This window comes from Equus quagga, chromosome 12, assembly GCF_021613505.1.
Source record: "Equus quagga isolate Etosha38 chromosome 12, UCLA_HA_Equagga_1.0, whole genome shotgun sequence".
NCBI classification, from domain to species: Eukaryota; Metazoa; Chordata; class Mammalia; order Perissodactyla; family Equidae; genus Equus; species Equus quagga.
Genome location: NC_060278.1, coordinates 97,399,066 through 97,425,573, shown reverse-complemented (window position 1 = coordinate 97,425,573; position 26,508 = coordinate 97,399,066). Strand labels below are relative to the sequence as shown.

At 51.9% G+C, this 26,508-nt stretch overlaps 2 protein-coding genes across 5 annotated transcripts in view; both read left to right on the top strand.

Moving 5' to 3' along the window:
- Nucleotides 1–9,986, top strand: part of SLC13A3 (solute carrier family 13 member 3) — a 76,912-nt gene extending 66,926 nt beyond the window's left edge. For 3 of the 4 annotated variants that reach the window (XM_046679831.1, XM_046679832.1, XM_046679833.1), the window contains 3 exons: nt 2,814–2,975; nt 5,499–5,636; nt 8,411–9,986. In XM_046679831.1, the coding sequence (XP_046535787.1) occupies nt 2,814–2,975; nt 5,499–5,636; nt 8,411–8,587 (477 nt within the window). In that variant the 3' untranslated portion in view covers nt 8,588–9,986. Of the gene's footprint in view, nt 1–2,813; nt 2,976–4,260; nt 4,450–5,498; nt 5,637–8,410 lie in introns of those variants that run through there. The other variant, XM_046679834.1, reaches the window with a different exon arrangement.
- Nucleotides 9,987–16,605: 6,619 nt separating this feature from the next.
- OCSTAMP (osteoclast stimulatory transmembrane protein) lies at nt 16,606–26,508 on the top strand. Its single transcript, XM_046679823.1, is given in 7 exon segments — nt 16,606–16,652; nt 19,023–20,013; nt 22,736–23,090; nt 23,093–23,235; nt 23,237–23,346; nt 23,348–23,585; nt 24,953–26,508. Coding segments are annotated over 6 exon segments (1,692 nt in total). The 5' UTR covers nt 16,606–16,608; the 3' UTR covers nt 23,397–23,585; nt 24,953–26,508.

Here is a 26,508-nt window from a genome sequence, read left to right as displayed (position 1 = left end):
AATTTGCCCAAGGTCACACAGCTTGCAAACCGTACAGCAGTTGGAATGTTCATGCAAGTGCATGAAGTCTTCTCTTTTTTCTTCCCTTTAATCAAATTCACTAACTTTCTACTTAACTGTCACACAGAGCTGTACTCACGCAGCTGAGCCGACTGTGTTTTATGAGCCTTGTAAGAGGTGTCTGAGGGCGTCTTCTATTGAGATCTCAACTTTAAACATTGAGCTTAAACCATAACACCCTCCTTGTAAGATGCGACCCTACTATAAATCAGAGAGATCAGATAGAGAGGCCCCGTTTGAAGTGGGGAAGGAGCCGGGAGAGGAGGGCATCATCCTCCAGCTCAGCCTCCCCCTCCCATCCTGCAGGGTGGCCCCCGGCACCTCTTGGCAACTTCGAGGGCCATCAAGGAACACAGTTTGACAACCATGGCGCTGGACGATTTCTGAGTGTTCCGCCACCTTTGGCATCTTGCGACTCAATGCTGCTAAAGGCTGGTGGCATGTACTGGGCACTTACTAAGTGCTTTATAGGTTTGTTCCTTTTCTCCCAATGATAACCCTCTGGGACGGGCACTGTTATATCCTGGTTTACAAATAAGGAAACTGAGTCACAGAGAGGTTAAGTTTCTTGGCCAGGATGACACAGCCAGGAGGGATTAAAGCAGGGAACAAGCTTAGTGTGACTCCGAAGCCCTTTCTTTCTCCTTGTCCTCTGGCCGTGCCGTCTCTGACCTTGCCTTTTGCTGGTCCTGGAGTCCTGGGACGTTACTGGGTTGTCTGCCTCCAAGGAAACAGAGCTTCTGATTCCTAAGAGAACGGGCAAGTGCAGATGAAGCCCTTTCGAGTCCCCAAGGGAACCTCAGGCAGCTGGGGGTTCCGCTGTCTCAGGAAGCTGCCAGAACTCCCTCCGCCTGCAGAAGCTGAGCCCAGGCCCCGAGTGGCTGCTTGGACGTTGGCTGGAAGGCCGCCACCCAGAGGCCCGGCCACGGGGAAGCTCTGGGCTTCTCATTCATCCACAGCTTTAATATTTGTCCTCCCCAGCCCCTCTCCATTTAATTGCACACACTGCGTCGGCCTCTGCCAGAGCTGCGGCCTCTGAGAAAACCAGTGGCCCCATTTTTCCTTGCAGGCTTCCCTGGGCGGGGGCTTCGACTCTGCCACGTGCCGCAGTTTCTAGGCTATCAGACTCACAGTGCACATGTAAAAGAAACACTGTAATTTTACAAGCTCTCTTCTAGGGAAATATATTTTTAAGCATTTACTATTCGTTCATGGAAGGTAACTTTTCAGTCAAATTGTAGGGACAAGTGTATTATTTTATTTATGTAAAAATATGCACTGTATTCTAGAATCCACTATGGAATTTTAAGTTCTGGATAAGCTGTAAATTTTCTGTCAAACAGAAAAGAACTGTAGAAAGTTTCTTTGATAAACGGAAGTGTACTGGTCCCTGAGGATGCTAGGTTGATGAAAGGGCTCGGGGAGACATGCATTTGGCTCTCAATGTTAGGGGCTAACCCACCTCTGCCCTGGCTCAGCATCAAGCCTATGGCTTTGTTATCTTTGTTAAGAGAACGACCTGCAGGATGTCCCCTTGCAGCTTTATGGCAATCCTGCTGCATGGCACCACCAAGGGGCCGCCTTGAGCGCCGTTTTACATCTTCAGCTCTGCCGCTCTGGGGTCATAACAAGGGTGTGTTGGACTCTGGGTCATTAAGGACACACTGGATGGGGGCGGTGGTGGGGGAGAGTATACATGCCATATACTCGTGAGTGGAGAAACTCCTGGAGAAGTCAGCAGAGAGAGCGTGGAGGTGATTCTGCAGCATCGATGGCAGGGGGGAGTCTGCAGCCAGGGAGGGGACAGCCTAATTGGTCCTTTCCCTGTCCTGGGGGCTACGGTCAGCTCTGGGCATTGCTCTTCATGAAGAGGGGCAGTGACAGACCGGCGTGTCCAGAGGGAGGTGCTGGGGACGGGAGCTCTGCGGGAGCACGTCAGCTGACAGGAGCACCCGCCCCGAGTGTGGAACACACCTCAGTCATTACTTTCGGGGACCGCGGGCAAGTCACAAAAACTTTGCCAGGCTCAGTTTCCTCCTCTGTAACACAGGGATGAACGGCTGCCTTATGGGGTGGTTCAGAGGAGTCAGGAGATACGCATGCAGGTGCCCCGCAACCCCTAGAGCCTCAGTAATGGCGATTCTTAGGATAATAAATAACACAGTGTCGATAATGGCAATATTTGTGTTATCATTGTACTAATCATCCTTATTATTGATCATAAATATCTTTATTATTCATAATCATATTGATAATGTAGTTGATATATAGCTGATACATGTTTTATATTATCTGATATATAGTATATCTTGTATATATATTATACACTTGATGTGTGTTGATATATAATATAATTATAAGATTAATATTTGTATAAATGATTGTATTTTTGTAATCAGTAACCATCGTTGGAGGAACAGGAAGATTTATCAGAGAGGGCCAGTTCCCCTCTCCCCTCTCAAGTTAGAGCTAGGGGTGCTAGGACCAAGTGGATAGTTTGAGCCCCAGGCCTGCAGAGTCTGGAGCAGGGAGCAGTTCAAGAAGCAGACAAGCTGGTTTAAGTCCAGGGTCAAATGTGTGACCTTGGGCAGGTCACTTGCCCGCTGGGAACCTCAGTGGACCTGTGTGTGAAGGGATGCGGTTGTCCTCCCTGTGAGGACCCCAACCCTCCCTCCTGGGCCCAGCCCTCAGGGGTGGCAGCTGGGGGTGGGCTGGGGAGTGGAGTGGTGCACCTTGTCTCCTGCCCTCCGCAGGAGTCGGGGCTGTCCACGTGGATCGGCGGGCAGCTGCACCCCCTGGAGAACGTGCCGCCCGTGTTGGCCGTGCTGCTCATCACCGTGGTCATCTCCTTCTTCACCGAGTTTGCCAGCAACACGGCCACTATAATCATCTTCCTGCCCGTCCTGGCGGAGCTGGTGAGGGTCCTTATGGGGAACTGGGGGGTGGGGAGGAACACCCTTCCCCGGACACAGGTTCAACAAAGGCTCCCCCGCCACCCAGAGCTCCATCAGGGGCTACAGTGGTCACTGCTCTCTCCCAAAATGCGTGAAAGTGTCAGAACCATGACTTTTTCAAAAACACTATTTTATCTTTCTTTAAGAAATGCATAAATAGGGTAAATATTTTCAAAGTGCACCAAATTCCTTCCTTTGGGAAAAGTAACCCCTGGTGACATGGAAAGTTTTCTAGGAAAATACAAATTACCAAATTTGGATTAAGAAGAAGTAGAAAATCTGAATAGACAAATAACCACAGGAGAATCTCACACGGCAGGCAAAGCCCCGGCCCGCTCTAGCGCAGGCGTTCTCAGCCCTGCTGACACTGGGGCAGAGAATTCTCTGCTCTGTGGGGCTGTCCTGTGCATTGTAGGATGGTTAGCAGCGTCCCTGATCTCTGACTCCTCGAATGCCAAAAGCACCACCCTAACTGGTGGTAATCCAAAATGTCTCTCAACACTGCCAAGGGTCCCCTGGGGGAACAAAATCGTCCCCAGTTGAGAACCACTGCTCTAACAACTACCAGGCCCAGAGGACTGGCGAAGGTGAGAGCCAGCAGCATTCAGGGAACAGACAGCTCCTACTGAGCACTCCAGAGCACAGAGATGGAGAAGGCCGTTCAGTCCAGGTACAGGCTTAGCAAAACCCTGACACGGAAACCAAACAGGAGAGCAAAGGAAAGAAAGCCAGACCCCGATCCCGCAGGTAAAGAAAGACGCAGAGCAACCTGAATCCAGCATCGGGTGAAACGAAGCATAGGTCACGGGCACGCAGAGTCTATCCCGGGAATTTCCAGACTGATTAGCATTAGAAACTATCAGCATGGTTTTATATTGAAATAGATTAAAGAAGGCCAAACCATATGATGATTGCAATAGAATCCAAAATTGATAAAATGAAATTCAGTGTTGCAAGCATATGCTTTGCATGCAAACAGTGTTAAACCAGGCACACTTATCTGAACCACTCTGGTTTTGTTTTCTTGTTTGCTTTGTTATGCATCAATTTATAAGGGAAATCACACTGTATTAGCACACAGAGGTATACTTCTTCACTGACTGGAGAGCATTCCATTATGGGTGGATGGTTGTCGATTTTCTGAAGCAGTCTTCTACGGATGGACATTTAGGTTGTTTCCAGCTCTGCTGCTATCCAGCAGTGCTGCCTGGACCTTCCCTGTCTGTGCACCTTTTATTATTTCTAGGTAAATTCCTGGAGCTGAGATCGCTGGATCAAAGAGCATGCGCATGTACAATTTTGTCAGACATGGGCAAATCGCCCTCCGAAGTGGCCATGCCATTTTACAGTCCCGCCGGCAGGGTGGGGCGGGGTCCCCTTGCCTTGCTAAGTGTGGTTGGATTCAATCACATCCTCCCCACAATCTGGGGGACCCGGCAATCGAGAGAGATGGGGTGCCATGGGGTGCTATGGGGAGGGGAGGGAGAGACCCAGCGGGGTCTGCAGGGGCAACTTTTGCTGGAGAAGACGCGAGCAAACGGCACATTCTTCTAAATGTTGCTCATCATAAAAATCAAAATCAAAATCAAAACATTTGATATGTAAGGGGGTGATTTTAGTTCTTTTTGAGAAAATTTATATGCTTTGAGTTGCAAAAATTCCCCAGAGGGGCCAAAAATGTCCTATCTTAAATAAAATGCTGGAGAACTGATCAACGTGGATTGCAGGCGAATACATATGTCATTTGGGGGTGGTGACAAACTGGTGGCCCACTGACTGAGGCCAGCCCACAGACATGTTCGCTTGATCCGCACAGTCTTACGAATTTGGAAATGCTTGCCAACGGGCGCTATCGTGAGCTCTCTGTAGCTCTGAAACCAGGTGAGTCTGCAACAAAACGTGCCGGAGGCCAGCTGTTCAGGCTCGCTGAGAGGAGGACCAGGCAGGGGACTTTTAGAGCCGTGGTCCCTGGACCAGCCACATCAGCATCACCTCGGGACTTGTTAGAAAAGCACGTTCTTGGAGCCACCCCAGAACCGCGGAGTCAGCAGCTCTCGGGGCAGCGGGGCCGGCAATCTGCGTTTTAATCCCTCCAGGTGATTCTCATGCACTGGTGGGCAAGGAGCGTCTAGACAGATCTCCCCAGCCCGTCCTCCCTGATGAACCTGCAGGGTGGCCCCGGAATGGCACTAACCTTGGGAATGTTCTCTCCTTCTCTCCCTTGGTCTGGTTCTCTTCTTCTCCATCTCTATTTCTGCGTATTTCTATCTCTATTTTCTGTGTATTTGTATTTCTGGCTGCATTTCTCATTGCGTGTCTCTAAACCAACCTGCCTTCTCATTTGTTCCTATTGTTCTCTCTCACTCTGCCAATCACCGTCCACGTGTCTCTGTCTCTCGTCTCTCGTCTCTACGTCTGTCTCTGTCTCTTGTTGTGGTTTCCCTGTATGTCTCTGTCTCGGTCCTCCCGCCCCTCCGGGCCCAGGCCATCCGCCTGAGAGTGCATCCCCTGTATTTGATGATCCCCGGCACGGTGGGCTGCTCCTACGCCTTCATGCTCCCGGTCTCGACGCCCCCCAACTCAATCGCCTTCGCCTCCGGACACTTGCTGGTCAAGGACATGGTGAGTCTGGGCGTTTTCTGACAGAGGCCCAGAGGGGTGGGTGGACACTGGGTGGTGGGTAAGGCATCTAGGCAGGAGTCCCCCCCATTTCTGCATAGGTCGCTCTCAGTGGGACAGGAAGACACATTCTAGCAAACACTCTGGGGTCCTTCTCCCACTTAGAGAACCTCAGGAAACACTGCCGCAGGGCCTGCCTTCCACCGTTGGCTTCTGGGACAAGGGGCGTCCCCCTCACTCTGGGCAACGCTCTCTCTCACTTGTGTGGCCAGCTGCGCCGTGCCCAGAATCTTTAGAAGAGAGGAGCAGTGGACCACCCCCTGTGATTCGGGGTGGCCTCAGTGCCTGGCCTGCTGGGGAGGGGGCGGAAGCCGCAGGCTGCGCGTGGGGACATTCAGCAGGGCTCAGTCACAGGGCAGTGCCTTCCTGCTCCCCCTTTGCTCCCCTGCTGTCCTGCTCCTCCCTCCCTCCTCCTGCACCTCTTCCCATCCTCCAGCTGCCTGGGGCACTCAGGAAAGGCAAACCCTAAGCTGGTGCCACTGAGAAGAGTGACCTGCTTAACTGATTCACGATGCAGGCCCTCCAGACTCAGAGATGCCCGCAGGATAAACGGGGCGAGAGAGAGAACAAGAGTGAGAGGCAGAAAGAGCTCACAGGCACCAGAGAGAGCAGAGATGTCGGAGACAGACGCTCACTCACTTGTTCGGTCCTCTGTTGCATGAGCTCCTCTGTTGCATGGGTGTCGGCTGAGTGCATTGTGTTCTGGATAGTGGGTCACAGAACATCTACCTCCAAGAGGGTGGCCTTCTATTGAGGGAGACAGACAGTAAACAAGCACAGCAATCTTTTTAAATGATGTAAATTTCCATATTGCTAAGTGCTATGAAGGAAATAAAACATGGCGGGCTGGAAGAGGAGGATGGGTGAGGGGAGATTACGTGGAACAGGCAGGTAAGGCCCCTCCGAGGAAGTGACGTAGGAGCTGCCGAGACCTGAATAATGGGAAGCAGCCAGCCTTGCATAGAAAAAGGGAGAGCACCCCAAGCAGAGGGTAGCCAGTGCAAAGGCCCTGAGGCCAGGACCAGCTCTGTGCATTTTGGGAACACAGGGCAAGGAGGCTGGTGTGACTGCAGAGTCGGGAGGACGAGGTTAGGGAGTAGGGTGGGGCGATGCAGGGCACAGGCTCGGGGTGTCATTCAAACCACAGCGGGAGGCCTTTAAAGGGCTTTAAGCGGGGCAATGATGTGATCTACCCTCTGCCTTTAAAAGATGGCATTGGCTGCTGAGTGGAGTGATTGTCAGAGTGGGGAGGGACGGGTGTGGAAGCTGGGAGGCAGTAAGACAGTAAGAGGGGCAGGAATGCAGACATAGCGCAGATTCTGAGAACAGAGAGACAGTGAGAGAAATGAGGGACATGCTGAGAGGTGCTGAGGAAGGCAGAAAGATGCAGAGGGGCACGAGGAGGCCCAGAGAGGCAGGAATGGCCGAGCCCCCCGCAGTCAGCTGGTCAGAGCAGGCGTGCCCACCTGTAGGTTTTACTCCTGTGAGAGTAACGACGCAGGTGTTAATTAAAGTAACTAATGTGGGGCCAAGCAGGCATTGTGAGCCAGGATCCTGGAAAAGGAAGACCAAACCCTCCTGCCAGCTCCCTGAAAGCTTTGGCCAGTCTCCTTCTCTCCCTCCAAAGTTGCCAGGGGCTTTAAGACCCTCTAGAAGGGAGGCCGGACAGCGCAATGCAGTTCCCAGACTTCATTATTTGGCATCGTGCCTTCATGGTTTATGCCCTTTCCATGAGCCATCCATGGTAATATCTGTTTAACAATTTTACTAGTCAACTTACATCTTTTAAAAACTTAAATACAAATATTTAAAAAGAAAATTTTCTGACTTAAAAAGAAAAGTTTAAATGGAAGGTTGGTATTGCATGCCATAGAAGGTAAGTCTAAAAATAAATGCAAAAAAAAGCAAAATAATTACATTCTCCTGCTAACAGTCACCTGGAGAAGGTTCTGAACCCCTGTTTGTTAAAAAGGTACAATTGTCAAGGAGGAGAAAAGTGCTAAGGGCATGGCAGCACCTAAGGGAGACATTCTGTGCAATAGATTCAAAGAGGAATGGAGAAGGGAGTGACTTTCTCCCCGTGCGATTCACGGCGGGGCAGCACTAACGTGGGGCAACCAGAGAACCCGGGCAGGAGACGGGGATCGTCAGTCCAAGGTTGACTGAGTGGTCCAAGACGTCGGCTGGGACAGGAGCAAGAGGGCACACTCCTTCCACCTCCTTAAAGAGGTCGGCATCTCCAGCAGGAAAATCCTTCCCAAGAAGCGAGCACAGCCTTACCTGGACACGCAGCGTGTATGAGTGTGTGTGTGGGCGGGGGGGATGGTGTTTAATGACCAAACCAGATTATTTTCAAGTTCTGTGACCTTGGGTAAGCCAACTTCTCTGAACCTCAGTTTCCTCTTCTGTAAAATGGGGATAATATTAATAACCCTTGTAGGGTTGCTTTCGGGGTTAAATGATATAATCCTATGACAACTGCGTGGCATGATCCCTGGGACCTCGAAACCACTCAGTGAATGGGGACATTGGCAGCTCTTTGGGCAGCGTAAAGGTGGGAGGCTCTGGGGCATCAGCGGACCTGGGTGTGGGTCCTGGCTCCATCACTTCCCAGCTGTGAGATCTTGGGTGAGTGACTTCCTGATTCCGAGCCTGGGTTTTCCCGTCTGTCTGAGGGGCCCCCAGCTGACCCTCCCTCCATCTGGGCTCCATTTCAGGTGCGAACAGGCCTCCTGATGAACCTGATGGGCGTCCTGCTGCTCAGCTTGGCCATGAACACTTGGGCACAGACCATCTTCCAGCTGGGCACCTTTCCGGAGTGGGCCGACATCCACTCAGCCAATGTCACAGCACTGCCATCCACCTTGGCCAATGACACATTCCGGACCCTCTGAGTCCCCTTTAGGGACTCTCTTTGGGCTGGGCCCTCCCAAAAGGCTTTTGCCATCACCTGCTGCTAAGACCCTTCAGGATGATCAAGCAATTCTTTTCTGTGATCCAGTATGCAGCAAGAAAGGGTGACCTGCAGTGGTCCACTTGGGCCCACAGGTTCCTTATCTAGGACATCTTCTCCTTCTCTCTTGTGCAGTTCAGGGCCCAGTTATCTCTCACATCTACTGCCTGAGAAACAAGCTCCTATATCTCTGAACTGTTATGTAGTTAGTATGCAAGAGAGCCCAATTTCAGCAACAATAAGCACATCTGGAATGGCGTTTGTCTTGAACAGTTGGGATGGGAGGCCCTCAATCCCCATGGGCACAGCTTTAGGTTCCACTCTGGAGAGACCACTTTGCCCTTAGGGATCATCTTCCTTGGGGGCGACCGTGTTCCAGTCCAGTTGTCCCAGCTGTTCACAGCCCACGTGTGTCTGCTTGGTTGGTGCCCACTCTCTGCCAGTTGTCTGAATATTACCCCCGCTGATACCCAGCAGCCAGACTTATTTTCAATCCCTGGAGACTGGGCTGGGGGTGGGGGACACCGATGACCTCCTGAGGATGTGGAGACCGGGCCGAGCTTGCTTGCTCCCTCTCTGGGCTCCCGAGCACACCAGGGGAGTTCTCCAAGCCCCAGCCCACGTCTCTGTTCAAGCCTTCAAGGATTTTCCTGCTTCATCTGACTCATTGTGGCCGTAATTCTGGGGTCAGGCCAGCCTGGGCCCCGCCTTCTCGAGGGTGACCCATGTCCCCTCCAGCCAGGCCCTCCTGCACGTGGCCTGCAGGTGAAGTCTCTCCAGTGGGCAGATGTCCTCTTCTACGCGTGGGGACAGCTGCGACTTCCTCGGAGCTGCGGCTGGTGGGGCTCTCCGAGAGGGTTGTGATACCCCTCCTCATGTCAGGCAGAAGCATCCGGAATTACCTGAACTGCACAGCTCTGGGCCCAGCGGGCGCTCAGGCAGTGTTGTGGAACCAGTGGCCCAGCGTTGGCCTAGCCTAGGAAAAGGCACCAGCTGAGGGGCCCAGAAGCTTCCCGTCTCCCCTCCCTCCGCCTCTGAGCAGTGCAGCCTGGGAAGGCAGCACCCCCGGCCTGGGCTTGTCCTCTGTACAGCACGACGCATCACGGAGGAGAGAGGAGAGGCTCCGAGGCTGAGCGTGAGATGCAGCTCCTTCTCTGCTTCCCGCGTGAGCACTCCGGCTTTAGTCACAGGTCCAGCCCGTGGCGGTGGGGCGCACTCTGTGGGACGGGGGAGGGGGGAGTTCATTCCCAGAGAAATCCGTGGGACTCGTAACCAGATGAATCATGATTTCAAATACTTCTGATTGAAAAGGCTATAAAATAAAGAATGTTAATCAACACTGTGCCTGGAGATTATTTCCCTTTCTGGACATAAAAGAGCTTCAAAGCCCCAAATTCCTGAGCTGAAGGTTCCACAGAATCGTCCTCCCTGACCTCTCCTCCTTGCTGCTCTTTCGCCTCTGCTCCACTCCAGCCACACACTCGAACTCTCCTGCTTCAGGGCCTTTGCACAGGCTGTTTCCTCTGCCTAGAACACTTTGCTCCCAAATATATACCTGTCTCCTCACTTCATTCAGGTCTCTGCTCAAATGTCATCTCCCCAGAGAGCTTCCCTGGGCATCTGGTATTTTTAGTGCTGTATTTTTCTTCTTAGTATTTAGTCAGGACACTGTATCGTTTGTTTTCTTATCTGTTAACTTTCTCTCCTTCTAGAATATAAACTTAGGAGAATACACACTTTATTTTGCTCAGGGCTGTAACTCTGGTACTAGAGCAGTTTCTGGCACATAGTAATTGCTCAGGAAATATTTGATAAATGAATTGATGCCAGAATTTACAAGGAAGTAATCTCACCCTCTGATCTGGAGTCTGTGTGGTTCATTTCTCTGTTCATTCGTTCTTCCATTTATTCGTTCAACAATATTTCGTTAGACCCTGATTGTATGCTGGGTCACCGTCCCCACCCACATGGAATTACACTCTATTACACTCTAGCCAAGGAGACAAAGTAGGCGGGTAAACAAGTGAAGTGACTCTGCGTCCTGTGCGGGCTGGGACAAAACTGAAATTGGCTGATGTGACAACTGACTGAGAGGCTGCTTCAGCCGGGCTGGTCAGGGAGGACTTCTCTGAGGGGGCGGCACTGAAATGAGAGCAGAAGGAGTCAGCCATGTGGGAGGTGTAGGTGGCAGGGGTGGGGCAGAGTCATTGGAAATATACCAGGGACTCATGTCTGGAATGTACGAGGAGCTCCCCAAAACTGGTAGAGACAAAAGCAAACACAACAAAAAACCTGTTGTAGTTACCTGTGTCTGTGGAATAAGTCTCCCCAAAACCCGGGGCCTTCAAACACAGCCATTTATTGGCTCACGTTTCTGCGTTTCATTTTGTCTCCACTCTACATAGTGTGGCCGGGGCCACTTGGCTGCGAGTTTGGCTGGAGCTGGAATGTCCGTGATGGCTGTGGACCCTCTAGGGTCATGTGGCTCCTCCAGGAGTCCGGCCTGGACCTCCTTACGTGACAGTGGGCTTCTAGGAAGGCAAAAGCAGAAGCTCCAAGGCCCTCGAGGCCTGGGCTAGGGAGTCCAAGAATGTCAATTCTGCCCCTTCTATTGGTCAAAGCAGGCCACAAGGTTAGCCTGGGTCAAGGGGAGGGAAATGGGCTCCCCTCCTGGATGGGAGGAGTGGCATCCACGCAGGCGGAGGATGGTTGGCCGCCATCTTGGGAAGGCTTCTACCATAACACCCAAGAGAAAATCGAGGGAGAGATATGAACACGCCGATCTGAAAAGGGATGTCTAAGTGGCCAGCAGGTTTGTAGAGAGATGCTCAAACCCTCTTGTCATCAGATAAATGCGAGTTAAACCAAGATTCAACAATATGCCAATCAGACTGGCAAACACTAGAAAAGTGGTCAACGAGTGAGGGTGAAATGGGAGCAAGCAGAAACAGTCGTGTTCTGCTGGCGAGATGATAAACTGTTACCATCAGCCTGCTGAGCACTGTGGCAGGAACCCGGGGAATTCGTTATCTGGTTCCCTGTGACCCTATCCCGCTCCTGGTTTATAGCCCAGCAAATGATCCCATGGGTCCCTAAGGAGACAACGTAGCAGGATATTCATGCCACTGTTGTTTGAGGTATCAAGGAGCTGGAGGCCACCTAGGTGACCATTACTGGGGGTGGGGGGTACTTAAGTAAAATACAGAGGAAGCACACTGTGGAAAACACAGCAACGTGTAGAAGTGACAGACAGCAGGTGCACAGAATGACAGGCTAGACACCGCACGTTCCAGGACGGACGGCAGACAGAAGTACCTCGAGCCGGGTGGGCAGAGGAATGGAAGCGGTGACGGTAAACGGGAAAAACAGGTGGAATGAACGTCAGTGGACGAGGGGTTCAGGAAGCCCCCTGGACTCCCGGCTCCACCCCTCACACGCTGTACCGCCTTAAGCAGGTCCTTCACTGCTTTGGACTGTGGTTTCCGCATCTGAGAGATGGCAGTGCATAGTCAGGATCTCTAAAGGAGGGAGACAGCACCTAAACTAGCTAATCTGAGGAAAGCTTAGGAAAGGGTCTAGTCACAGGGTGTGGGCAGAGGGTCACCTGGGGAAACCACGAGGAAAAGCACAGGCCCCGGTGGCCAGGGGTCATGGAGAGCACGTCCCGGCCCGAGGTCCGAGGGACAGCTGCCTCAGGGAGCTGGGACACGTCCAGCCCTTGACGACTCCTTAGGGAGGGAGCGGCCCTGGGTCTTCATCTCCTCCCTCCCTTCGCCTCCTGCTGGGGCTCCCCGCCGGCCAAACCCAGCTGTATTGGTCAGGGTTCTCCAGAGAATCAGAACCAACAGGACGTGTGTGCACGGAAAGGGTTGTGTTTGAATCCACAGGCAGCCTGCTGACAGAAGGCCCTCTTGCTCTGAAGTCGGTCCTTTGTTCTAGCCAGGGCTTCAACAATTAGATGAGGCCCACCACGTTATGGAGGGCAATTTGCTTTACTCAAACTCCACCAATCTAAATGTGAATCTCCTTCAAAAATATCCTCACAGAATCATCCAGAATATTGTTTGACTGAGTATCTGGGCCCAGACATGTTGGTGCATAAAATTAACCATCACACCAAGAGAAGCCAGAATGCAAGGGAGTCCTGTGCCACAGTCCACCCACGTCCAGCTCCGGGGGCTCAAGGTAGGGAGGAGAAGGGTAGAGACTGGGTCTGGAGAGGCTAACTGAGACAACATGGCGTGGAAGGTTTAGACCGAATCAGAGCTTGCCACCTAGTGGTCCCCAGGTCTGCATCCAGCCCACAGTCAGCTTTTTTTTTTGCTTCCCGCCCATGAGTTTTAAACTATTAATTGATTGCTAATATTTAAAATTCAGGAGATTTCACATTAAAATCTGGACTTAGGCTTCTCTTGGAAAAGAAAATACCAGGAGAGCTGGCAATATGGGACCCTCATTGCTACCTGGAAACAAGTGTTTGGAGTTGAGCAGTGGTGGTGGGAGAACGAAAGCTGAAGTGTGAATGTTCTTATTTGTCACAGTCCCCACCACTCCTTAATGTCTTATGCTGACTCTCTTCATTTGACTCTGTTGCCTTCCTGGCCGCTGAAGGCATTTGATTCTATAACTCCCAAGCTACACGATCTGGAAGGTCCATTTCTAATGGCCTAGAGCAGGGCTACAGTAGAACTTCCTGTAATGATGGAAATGGTCTGTATCTGCCTTGTCCAATACAGTAGCCACTTGATCTGTGTAGCTGTTGAATACTTGAGATGTGGTCAGTCCAAATTGAGATGTGCCCTAAGTATAAAACATACACCACATTTTAAAAACTGAGATTGGAAAGCATGAATGTAAAGGGGCTGGCCCCGTAGCCGAGTGGTTACCTTCGCGCGCTCCACTTCAGCGGCCCAGGGCTTCACCAGTTCAAATCCTGGGCGCAGACCTAGCACCGCTCATCACGCCATGCTGAGGTGGCGTCCCACATAGCACAACCAGCGGGACCTACAACCAGAATATACAACTATGTACCAGGGGGCTTTGGGGAGAAGAAAAAAAAAAGATTGGCAACAGATGTTAGCTCAGGTGCCAATCTTTAAGAAAAAAAAATGAATGTAAAAATATCCCATTAATAATTTTTTATATTGATGACATGTTGAAAGGATAATATTTTGGATATATTAGGTTAAGTAGAATATTAAAATTAATTTTACTTTTTTATGTGGCTACTGGAAAATTTTAAATACGTCTATGGCTCACAAGCCATGTCCATTAGATAGTGTAGCCTCTCTGATAAGACTCGAGCCACGTCTCCACGTTCTCCAACTGACTGGGTGGTGGCCACGTTCGACACCCACAGGCGGTACAGTTCCATGACTCTAACATTCTGTGGCTCTCTGATTATGATTCTAGGTCTGAAGATTTATCACTTCCTCTTCCTGTTCTGTCTCATGGCTCTGAATCTTCCAGAAATTCCCCTCAGCAGAGTTGGTTCTATTTTAGGTCACTCAGAAGCCCCTTCCGGAGGGCGTGGGCCTTGGAGACAGGCCAGCCTTATATAGGCAGAAGTGACTGCATACATGCTCTGAGGAAAGCCAGAAATAGCTTCTGCTCCTCGCCTGCCTATGTCCCCATCTTCCCAAACATTACACAGCCACAGAAGCCTTCAGGAAATGCCCGACATGATTCTTAACCAATCAGATCTTAACCAATCCAGCAGTTCTGGGGCTGGAGCAGAAACTGGGCAAATGCTGGTGTCTTCGGGGGACCGCCCCCCTCTGACCAGCACAGTGCCCTAGAGTCTCCTATGTGATGGGACCCAGGCTGGGGATCTGGTCCAGTGGGCATCACAGAGGCCTGTACAATCAGGTCTGAGCAGCCTGGGGTCACTCAGGCAGAGCCGTCAGCCCAGGTCAGAGGCACAGGGCAGGAGCATGCATCTATTGTCTACTGGGCATCTACATAGATTATCTCCCTGAATCCTCAAACAACCCTAAGAAGTAGGTACTAATGTCCTCTTCATTATAGCAGAGTACACACAAGTTCAGAGAGGGACAGTATCTTGCCTAAGGTTACACAGCATAGTAAGTGGCAAAGCTGGCATTCAAGTGCAGATCTGCTGCCTCCAGCCCAGGGCCCCTGTGGTTCAGAGGAACAGCCAGGCATTCCTTGCATCAGTCCTACCGAGGCCTCTGCAGAGGTTGTAAATTGGTGGCCCTTGCTGGCTTTGGCCCACAGACCTGTAAAGATTGGCCTGCACAATGGTTTTTCATTTTTTTTAAATGCTGACTTTAAAAACTAAGAGACTGTTACATAAAAATGGGAATGACAGCTTTGGAAAAATTGGAAAATCTAGTCATGTTGAGCCTCGTTTTCAAGGGGTTTTGACCCTCAGCTGGGGCGAAGCAGAAGCGGCCCTTATTGGTCCACATGCAGCAGCTCCCTGCTGTTTCCACGGGGCCAGCTTCGCTCCCTACCCTGGCTGGCCCGCCCCAGCAGGTTCGTGCGTTTCCTGCTCCTGGTCTCCTCGGTGTGCCCAGTTCTTGGCGGATGTGGAGCCTGGCCTGGCTTCCTGGAGGGGCTCAGGGCCTGGGAAGTGTGTTAGGCTCCCTGAGGGCCACAGGTGTGTCATCCAATTGTGTGACTATGAGAACGTCACTTCCCCCATCTGGGCCACAGGATAACTCCTTCAGGCCTGAGCAAGAGACCCCAGCAATCCGTCCTTATAAGGGAAAATGACGGGGAGACAGGAGTACGGCCCAGGGGTACCCCACTCAAAAGGACCATCCTGCAGGCTGGGGGCTGGCGGCCCAGGAGAGACGTCTTGGAGGAGGCAATCTGCTGGCCGTGATGGGGCGCAGAGAGGCTGAGGGAGATGTGTGCGCCTTCCGGGTAGGGCCTGGCTTTCAGAAGGATGTGGACGTGGGCCTGCATCACAGCACGAGGGGGGGTCACACTGATCGAGTGCCTCCCATTTGCAGAGCCAAGGGCGTCACAAGGCCACCATGAGTCTTGTGAATCCATCCCTCCGCACCAGCAGAGCACAGCGGCTGACCAGTGGGCTCTGGAGCGGGACTGTTGGGTACGATCATGGCTCTACCTCTTACTGGCTAAGCGGCTTGGTTAAGGGACTTAACACTCTGGGTCTCAGTTTTCTGAACTGAAGAATGGAGTTAGGAACAGTCCCTACCACAAAGGGTCGTTGGAAGTATGGACTCAGTGAATTGGAACAGAAACTGTTCAGAAGAATGCCCGATTCATAGCAAGTGCTCAATGCGTGTTAACTGTCATTAGCACTAATCTTTAGTAAGAGGAGGAAACTGAGCTGAGAGGGATGAGGTCCCCTGCCCAAGGTCACACAGCTAGGGAGGGACAAAGCTGTGCTTTGAAGCCAGGTCCATGTCAGGCTAAAGACAGGCAGGGCTGGGAGGGAGACCAGGGCCACTCACGGCTGGAAAAGAGTCTCAACAGAGGTCCCCTGGTCTCCTGTGGGTTCCCACCCGGAAGAGCTGGGGTCAGGCTCCTCCAGGGTGCATTGCTGTGGTGGGGGGCGGGGGGAGGGGGCAGCCGAGCAGAGTTCTAGTCCTGGCGCTACCGCTAATGAGCTGCGTGACTTCTCTGAGCCTCAGTTTCCTCCTCTGTAAAATGGAGGTAGGCCCGAGTTTCTGCTCTCAGGATTAGAGACGGTGCTTGGAAAAGGCTCTCTCTCTCTCCTCCCCACCTTCCACCCGCTCCTGCCTGCCCTCCCGGAAGAGAATGTGGCAGCCCACCCAACCCCCAGGGAGGTGGGGGAGGTGGGCCCAGGCAGGGCGGGACGAGGTGACCAGGAGGGCTTAATTAAGGGTGGGAAAGCAGAAGTGACAGGGTTTCCTGAGTCCTAGAGGACCCAATTGCCCACACTTCCTCTCCACTTCCCATCGCCGCCTGAGTCCGTCTGCCCGAATCTGCCGCTATTCCGGGAGCATGAGAGCCCTTCGGGGGACAGCCGAGAGCCTCGTCAGCACCGGGTAGGTCTGGGGACTTCAGACACTGGGAGCCACGGGCAAGCAAACAGTCAGTGGTCAGGCACGATGATATGAGCCTAGCTCTGCCATTCCCCGGCTGTGTGTCCTTGGGTAAATCCACGCCACTTTGAGCCTCAGTTTCCCCATCTGTAGAATGACAGGAATAATAACGTCTACAAGGCTGTTGTGAGAGCTGAATGAGCAAATGCCTGCAGAGGGCTTGCTATTGCGCTCCCCTCACAGCAAGCACTCGATACGTGGCAGCTGGTCTCCTGACAATGACGAGGCCTGAATTTATCATCTCTGACCTCAGTGGGTCCTCAATGCTGCCTGGCACCTGTAGCACTTCTTTTTTTTTTTTTTCTTTAAGATTGGCACCTGGGCTAACAACTGTTGCCTGTCTCTTTTTTTTTCTCTGCTTTTATTTCCCAAACCTCCCCCCCGCCCCCCCCATACATAGTTGTATATCTTAGCTGCAGGTCCTTCTAGTTGTGGGCCTGTACCATTTCCTTAGTTCATTTACTCTCCCGCTCTCCTAGAGAACTATTTTATACCTTCTTCATCTTCCAGCCTCTATCACCTCCTCCAGCATCCTCACCTTCAGGGCTGCCCTCACTTCCTGCTACCAGGAGCAAACGGACGCCAACATACTACAGTCCATAAATATTTATGGAGCGCCCACTACGTGTTAGATGCTAATCCAGGCACTTGGGATACGCCAGTGATCCAAGGGACCAAGTCTCTGCCCCAGGGAGTTGATGCTCTAGTGACAGACAAGAGCTGACATGGTACTTACTATGTGCCAGACACAAGATGACCCTATGAGGTACCACTTTCATTGCACCATTTTACAGATGAGAAAATTGAGGCACAGAGAGATTAAGAAACTTGACCAAGGTCGCACAGATGGTGAGTGGTGAAGTGGGGACTTGAACCCAGCCCATCTGGAGGTCACGCCCTTAACCATGGCTCTCTATATCAGATGGGGTAGTGATATATAAGTGCCCACAGTTCGCTTGTCCATTTGCGATCCTCTGTGCCCATCTCCTCTGCCTTCCCACCTGCTATTAAGGATGAACAGCCCCTGCTTCATTCTAAGACCAGCCCCACCTTTTGTGCCCTCGGTCTTGCCTCCTGCCACCCACCGAAGGACGTGGCTCCAGCGAGCCCCGCTTTCTATGTACCCCCCTTCTGACTGGATGTCGCATCAGCGAACCCGCGAGCGTTCTCTCGTCTTCAATGAACTCTCCTGGTCCGTTTCCCCCATCAGCTGCCCCTGCACTTCTCTGCTCCTTTACTGCACGGATGACTTGAAGGGGTTGTCTGCACTCACGTCTCACGTTCTTCCCCTCTGGTCTCTCCTGGGCCCGTTCTAGTTAGGTTTTGGCCCAACGTGCCACCAAGCTACCCTTGTCCAGGACACCAGTGACCTCCACGTGACTAAATCCAGTGGTCATTGCTCAGTCCTCATCTTTCTGACACGCCAGCAGCATTTGACATGTCTGATCGCTCCCTTCCTCTTGAAGCATTTTCTCTACTTCGCTTCCCAAGCTCTGCACGGCCTGCGTTCTCAGACCCCTTCCCTGGTCCCTCTTCATATCCCAACCTGTTCACCCTGGAGAGCAGGGGCTCCGTCCTCAGCGCTCTCTCCTCCCCATCAGCACGCCGTCTGGAGGAACCTCATCCTGCTGTCCTGTTACCACTCCTTAGTGTAAAATCTAGGAGGGGGGATGCTCATCTGTTTTATTCATTCCTCTTTCCCCAATGACTAGCACATAGTAGTTGCTTAGTAAATATCTGTTGAGTGAATAAGTCTAAGGACAATAGTGTAGGAAAGGTCTTCGGAGATCAACTGATCCAGTCTCCCTTTCCCTCCTCCCCTGCAAATTACAGAGGAGACACTGAGGTCGAGAAAGAAGGAAAGTCCGGGGTCACACAGTGAGCCAAGCAAGACTCTGAATTCAAGTGAAATAGAGTCTCTCCTATTTCGCTCTCTCTCATTCTCTCTCTTTCCTCTGTGTTTCCCTCTCTAAGACTCCATCCCTCCTTTGGGCCAGTTGCCTTCACAAAACTAGAATTATGGACGCACGCAGCCCAGACACCCACCCTCACGTCCTCCTGAACTGCGTGGAAACTGGGCTCTCCCCTGACAACTCCAGTGAGGATATTCCTGGGGAAGTCTCTGATTGGTTCAGCTTGGGTCATGTGGGTTTGAGGTGGGTTACTCTGATTGGCCCACCTGGGAAGAGTGCCCACCCCTGTGGCTAAAGGGGTGGAGCCTGTTAGCCGCTGACGGGTGTGTGGGGTGGGGGCATGGGGCAGACAGCCACCCCCCACCCTCCTGATAGAGGTCCCCAATTTCCTTGTGTGCAGGTGGCGATGCTGGCACTGGGGGATCTGCAAGGCCCTCACCCCGCTGCAGGTGGCCTGGGTTGCCTTCTCTCGGCCTGTCCCAGCCAGCCTCGGGCAGCTGCTGACCCAGCTCCTCCTGTGCGGCTCCCTGGCCACTGCTGCCGCAGGTCTGGCCCACCACTGGCTGGTGTCCTCGCTACTTTACCCTCTGGGGTCCTCGGCCCTGGTGGCCATTGTCTGTGGCCTGGTGGTCTTCCTGGGCCTGGGCCTGGTGACCCCAGTTCGCTGCCTGTTTGCACTCAGTGTGCCTACCCTGGGCACGGAGCAGGGCCGCCGCCTGCTCCTCTCCTGGAGCGCTGCCACCCTGGCCGTAGCCGTGGTGCCCAACGTCCTGGCCAACATGGGCGCAGCCGGGCAGGTGCTGAGATGTGTCACTGAGGGCTCCCTGGAGAGTCTGCTCAACACCACTCACCAGCTGCACGAGGCATCCGGGGCTCTGGGCCCCACCAGCCAGGGGCTGACGCTCCAGGCCCTGGGCAATGGCTCTGCCTTCCGGCTTCACATGCTCAGGGTCACTCAGCAGGTCCTGGAAGACTTCTCTGGCCTGGAGTCCCTGGCCCGGGCGGCAGTGCTGGGGACCCAGCGGGTGGTCACAGGGCTCTTGATGCTGGGCCTCCTGGTGGACTCGACCTGGTACCTCCATCGCTACCTGACTGACCTGCGGTTTGATAATATCTATGCCACGCGGCAGCTAGCTCAGCAGCTGGCCGAGGCCCGGGCCACACACTTGTTGGCCTCCCCACCAGCCTGGCTGCTCCGGGCAGCCCGGCCCAGGCTGTCCCCAAGGGAGCTACTGAGTTGTCTCCTCAGGCTGGGGCTGCTGGCCCTGCTCCTGGTGGCCACAGCTGTGACGGTGGCCACGGACCATGTGGTCTTCCTCCTGGCGCAGGCAGCCGTGGACTGGGCTCAGAAGCTGCCTGCCATGCCCGTCACGCTCACAGTCAAGTACGAGGTAAGTGTGGTGGTGGAGAGGCGGGCATAGAGTCCTTTCCTTGAGGGAAGTGGGAGGGGGTCTTAAACGCTTGACTCGCAGTTGGATTGTACTTGCCTGCTGGTAGTAGCCCTTGGATAAGCCGTGGGACCCCGGGGCATCGGCAGGTGGCCTCCTTTAATTCCCACAACAGCCCGACACAGGGGTTCTCTTTTCACCCCCTGTTGTAGGTGAGGACACTGATACCCAGAGATATTAAAATAACTCGCCCCCGAGGTCCCTCCATTCACAGTGGCGGCCTGCTCTAGCCTCATGTCCTCTCTTGCACAAGTTGGATCAATCCTGCTGACCCTACAAGGTTATTGTGAGTCTTCAAATGTGATGGTTTCTAGAACGACCTGGTAAGCTCCAGGCCACCTAGGAGATGGCTCATAAATACTGGCTATTATTAATAGCTCATATCTGTGAAAATCAGACTGGAGGGGTCTTGGGAAAAGGCTAGACCAGGAGGCCACCAACTGCGGCCCACGGGCCAAATCCTGCGGGCTTCCTGATTTTGTAAATTGAGTTTTACTGGAACACAGCCATGCCATTTGTTTCCATGTTGTCCGTGGCTGCTCTGCAAGAGCAACGTTGAATAGTTACGACGGGTACGTATGGCCTGCAAAGCCTAAAATATTTACTATTTTAACAGTAATATATAAAATACTTGCTATCTATTTACTATTGGACATATTTACTATCTCATCAAGATTCGTGGTTTTCAATCTTTTCTTTGGCCACAAATCTTTGTATTTTTTTTATTTTAAATGCTGAGATTTCACACAAAAGTCCATTGCATAAAACATACCAAAGTGTCAGACTCTGAGCTAATAATACTAATAGCTAATATTTATTGAGTACTTATTATAGACTAGGAAAGTGTTTTTCAAACGGCATGAAATCAACTTAATCAATCTAGGGGCCATGGTCAGCTTTTCTTTTTTCCCAGTGAAATAGAACAGACTATTATTAGAGTATATTATAGGTGATAAGGGTATGCATTGTTTTATGAAATTTTTCTTCAATCACAATATTATTTGTGCTTGGAAGGGGCTGTAAAATGCATTTCTTACTGTAGAGCAAAGTGAAGAAATGTGGCAATGTCCCAAGTGTCTTCCCTGATTTGCTGTATTTCAGCAAATCTTAGATGACACTGATTGTAATTCATGTCCTCATTTTACGTATCGTTAGCAAAGAAAATGCTACCAATTAAACCATGACACGATGCCTTCTTATCATTTAGCGTTCTGTCAGAGTTCTTATTAGAAATCAATTAGCCTTCTTATCAATTAGAATTAGAAAAAATAGCTCATTTATTATTTAACATAGATTTATTGTAACATATCTTTCTCATGTACAGATAGCAAGACACATAGTGAAATACTTAGGTGAAGATTTCCCTAAAACTTCTTCCCATCCAGCCTGACTCTTCTGAGTGACTCTGGCCGCGCTGTCAGTGTCTGTGGCTTTTCACCCAATACTGTTCTCTGTGCCTTTCGAGCACTGGTGACGCCCCATTATCATTTCCAGCATTTTCTCGCAAGCTGCAGATACCCACCCCGCAAGCATTGATACTGGCACCCTCTGACCCTCTCAGCAAGCACGAATTGGCACCACTGTGGAAAGTGGTTGCAAGTCATATTGATATGAAGACACATCTTGATCTCAAAGACATTAAAATGTGAAAAAAAAAAGAATCCCAGAACTGATGAAATAAGATAGTTCATTTAATTGTCACTGCGATCCTCTAAGATAGAAAGTACTATCATTGCCATTGTACCGATGAAGATACTGAGGGTCAGAGAAGTTAGGGGACTTGCACAAACTCATCCAACCTGGGTGGCAGGGCTGTGCTGTGACTTTTGTGGGCCCCAGGCACATTTACTTACATGGACGCCTTTCTCCGTAAAAAATATTAATGACAGCATTGGGATAATGACAAATATATTCCTATTAGAGAGTGAAACATATTCCTCAACTTAAAAACTCATTTTTATTCTGATTTTAAAAGAAAATAGAATATTTTCATAGGTCCCTAAAGGTACCATGGGCCCCCAGCACTGTGTCTAACGGAGAAGTCGGGCAGAACCTGGGCGGAACCAGGATCCAGCCTAATAAGTCTGCCTCCAAGTTCAGATGATTAACCTCTGACATCCCTCCTCTCTGGACACCCTTCTTCCTGGCTCCAGAGCACCCCGTGGAAATTGTAGAGCTTATACTTATGAGCAGGATACCGAGACCCGGCCCTGCAGGGACCGACCCCTGGGCTGGCCACACGTAACCCACTGTGTGACCTCAGGTTCCGCATCTTTTCAACGAGGCTCATGCTGGGCTGAGCCTCATAGGATTGTGATTATTTGATGGAATAGAACATCTACCGTGTTCACCGAGGGCTCAGCAAAGCGTGGATGCCTGCGAGCATTCATTTGTTTTCTCTGAAGTATTCTGCTCAAAGAGAGTATAATGAAAATAGCATTTGTATGGCACCTTTTATTTGGCAAAAAGCCTGTTTCAGACTCCTGATCTCATTTGATCCTCCTCAAACCTCAGGAGGCAGGAGTTGCTTCCGTGCCCATTTTGCAGATGAAGGCGGGGAAAGTTGGACCGGTCCAGCTCTGTGAGCATCTGCAAGTGGGGGCGGGCAGGGAATGGCTGGAGTGTCTGTCTGTCTGCTGACGTGGCCGTTTTCTCCTCTTTGAAGGCTGCATACACCGTCCTGGGCTTCATTTCCTTCCTCTTCAACCAGCCGCCCCCGGAGAGCCCCTCCCTGTCTGCCCACAGGACCTTCCACTGGGAGCTCCGCTTCACGGCCCCCAGCTGCCCGCTGCTGCCCGCCCGACGCCCCGGCTTGGCCGCACCCCTGGCCGCGGGCCTTCTGCAGCTCGGGGCTTGCTCCACGGTCCTCCTGCAGGCCTACGCGCGCCGCCTGCGCCACACCATCGCTGCCTCCTTCTTCCCCACCCAGGAGGCAAGGCGGATCCGCCACCTTCACGCCCGGCTGCAGCAGAGATATGACAGGCTTCAAGGCCAGCAGCTGCCCCAGGGGACTCCTTCATGCTCCGGACAGCAGGGCCTGCCAGCGAGCACCCAGCCTGGAGAGACAGGCCTACTGCACACTGGACACTTGGAAGAACAGAGAGCAGTGGGGGCACAGCAGAAAGAGCTTTGGACCGCAGAGACCTGAGTTGTAACCTTGGTCCTTCTGCTGCCTCCCTGTGTGATCCTGGGTAGGTTGCTTCACCTCTCTGAGCCTTGGTTTCTATATCTGCATAATGACTATATGATAACAATCAATGAGACCTACTTTCCACATGGGAACGGTGAGGGAGGAATGAAATACTGGGCACAAAAGGCCTCGATGAAGAGAGAAGAACTATGCAGAGAAGACACGCAAGTGCGGGGACAGCTCCCGGGGCTCCAGGCCGCTGGGGGCTTGGTCAAGGCTTGCGTCCGCATCCGCTGCTTTACCTCTAGACAGAGACTTCGCATCACAAACGCGTCCAAACGCTCCTGGATCTTATTTTTGTGCCCCTGAATCCTCTGAACTTACAGTAAGCTAAAATTTTCTTGATTTTATAAATAAAGGTATTTATTAAATCCTAAATTAGATTGTATTACTCCTCTGATTCAAATTCCTTCAGAGTTTCCCCATTTAGGATTGCCAGGTTGAGCAAATAAAAATACAGGACATCTGGTTCAATTTGAATTTCAGATAAATAAGGGTTTAGTAGAAGTATGTCCCAAGGATGTACTTATACTAAACCCATATTTGTTGTTTGTCTGAAATGCAAATTCCACTGGGTAACCCGTAATTTATCTGGGAAATCTAACCCTATGGAAGTTATTCAATAAAATCGCAACTCCCCGCCCTGTGGGCTTGGCATTTCCTGGTTTTCCCTCCAGATCATTCTCCGCCCTTCTCTTGCCTACCCTCTTCCCAGGAGTCTGACCTCTGTGAATCTGCCACCTTGGCTCCCTCGCCCTCTGACTTCTAGCTGGGCCCAGCCAGTGGGAGGCTGCAGCGGGCGATCCCAGGTTGGGGAGGCAGAGAGGGTTGGCACACTTATTCCTGCAACCCTCTGGGCTCTTACTCGGCAGACGTCACATTCTGTCACCCACAGCCACAGCGTGTCTGGCCATGGCCCCCCTCCCATGGCTACAGCTCCCCCTGGGTTCCAGAAGGGTGCAGCTTCCACCATTGCTAGCCTCTGGAGGCATCAGCATCCTTCCCTTAACCAGGTCCCCACCTCTGACCTTCATTAAACTCCCTTTAGTTAGCCCTTTGAGACTATGATCACCTTCCTGCCAGGCGCCTGAGTGAGGCACCTTGGGTCACTAAAGCCCTGACGGACCCAGCCTCTCCCTCCCTCCACTGCCCTGGCCGCATGGGCTTAATAAGCTCCTCAGACACACTAGGCCGGTTTGCACCTCAGGGCAGCACCCTCATGTTCCCACTTCCTGGAACACGCTTCTTTCAAGTCTTGGCATGGCCGGTTTCTTTGCATCATTCGGGTATTAGCTCAAATGCCACCTCCTCAGAGAAGCCTTCCCTGACCACTCTGCCTAATATTGTCCCATCCCACCTTGCTTCACTCGATCACAGGAGTCAACAAGTGACAATCCGTGGGCCAAAGGCCACCTGTTTGTGTGAGTGGGGCTTCAGGGGAACACTGCCGCGCCCTTTAGTTTAAGCGTTGTTTCCGGCTGCTTTTGCAACGATGGCAGATTTGAGGAGTTGAGGCAGAGACTGCAAGACCCACAAAACCTGAAATATCCAGCCCTTTAAATAAAATGTTTGCTGACCCCTGATCCATCATCTCAAAGGGTTTTATCACTTCTACGGGTTTTATCATGCTCATATCCATTATTATCTTCCATCTGCATTTATACCTTCAGCTGTCTCTTTGCTTACTTGCAGGTGTGTTTCATGTCATCGCCACGAGGATGTATGCGCCGTGCTCTCTGTCTGGCCCTCTGCAGGATGTCTAGCACCCATGCTGCGCCTGGGGCACAGTGAGCGCTCAGTGAAAGTTAGCTGAATGGCCAGCTATCTGGAGCTAGACTTGCTGTCTCTGGTCTTGGCTCCTTCATGGAGCCCAGATCTGGGGCTTGCAGAAAGGAAGCGCTGGGCACTGGCAGCAGCCTGCTCTGGGTCAAGTTTATGGCCAAAGGGGAAGGTACAAAGCAGAGAGAACTATATCCCCTGTCACGTGTTTCAGTGTAACAGCCAGTGCGCGTGGGAGAATCACGTCAGGCCCCAGGCCGCACAACGGCTCCACGTCTCCCAAAGCCAGCACCCTCGGGACCACAGGCATGGTGGGCAGAATCAGAGCTGTCCCCAGAGCTGTCCGTGCCGTAGTCCCCAGAACCTGTGAATATGTCACCTTCCGGGACAAAAGGGATTTGCAGCTGTGATTAAGTTAAGGGTCTTGAGATGGGGAGATTTTCCTGGATTATCTGGGTGGGCCCAGTGTAATCGAAAGTGTCCTTATAAGAGGGAGACAAGGGAGCCAAAGCCAGAAGAAGGAGACATGAAGACTGAAGCAGAAGCTGGGGTGATGTCCTTGTGAGGACGGCGCCACGGCCCAAGGAATGTGGGCAGCCCCTCCTGAGCCAGCAGGGGGGTAGGAGCAGGTGAGGCTGTGGAGTTCTTCTGGGCCAGACTTTTCTTCTCCCTCCTCTGTTGCCCTGTGCTCCTCTTCAAATTCCGGCTAGTGTGGGTCTGGAGGACACAAATCCTGTATAATGATTGTAAACCCCCGAGGTTGTCTTTTTCGTTGTTTCTTTGGTGACAAAGATAAGGAAAATATATAGAATAAGAGTTTGCGATCTTTTCATCATCACCCCTACACTTCCAGAAGAAAGTTTTCTTGCCTGTTGGGTCAGCTTCTAGGCCTTTCTTTGTGTAGAATCTGAGTAATGGGTACATAAGGAAACAAAAAGAAATATGAAACTCTAAGTTGACCTAATTTACAAAGCACTAATGTGAGCTGAATTGGGGGCCCCATCAGTCAGGGTTTAATTACAGATAAAGACATTGCTCTAGATATGTTAAGCCAGAGGAGATTAAACACGGGGAATTGGGTTCTTACAAAATGGTTGGAAGGAGGCCCCAGGATGAGCTCAACCAGGGAGCTCAGCTCTGCTATAATCAGGAAGCTAAGAAATCAGAAGGCCACCTCTCAAACAGCCGGCTCTCAGAATGCACCACCTGGGCCTGTGTCCACGAGGAGAAAGAAGCCACCACAACCAGAACCAGGCTGCACGTGCGAAACTCATCCCACCAAAAGGTGGATGCCCCATGCTTGGCCTCTGGACCCCCCAAAGAGCCAGAGCTGCGACACTGAGATCTCTACTAATACAGTCCACCGACACGTCCAGCAGGGCTGCGGCATCATACGGCTGGGGATGCTGTTCACATCACAGGTGATGGGAACACGGCCTCCAGTCGATGTGCAGGGCGCCCCTACAGCC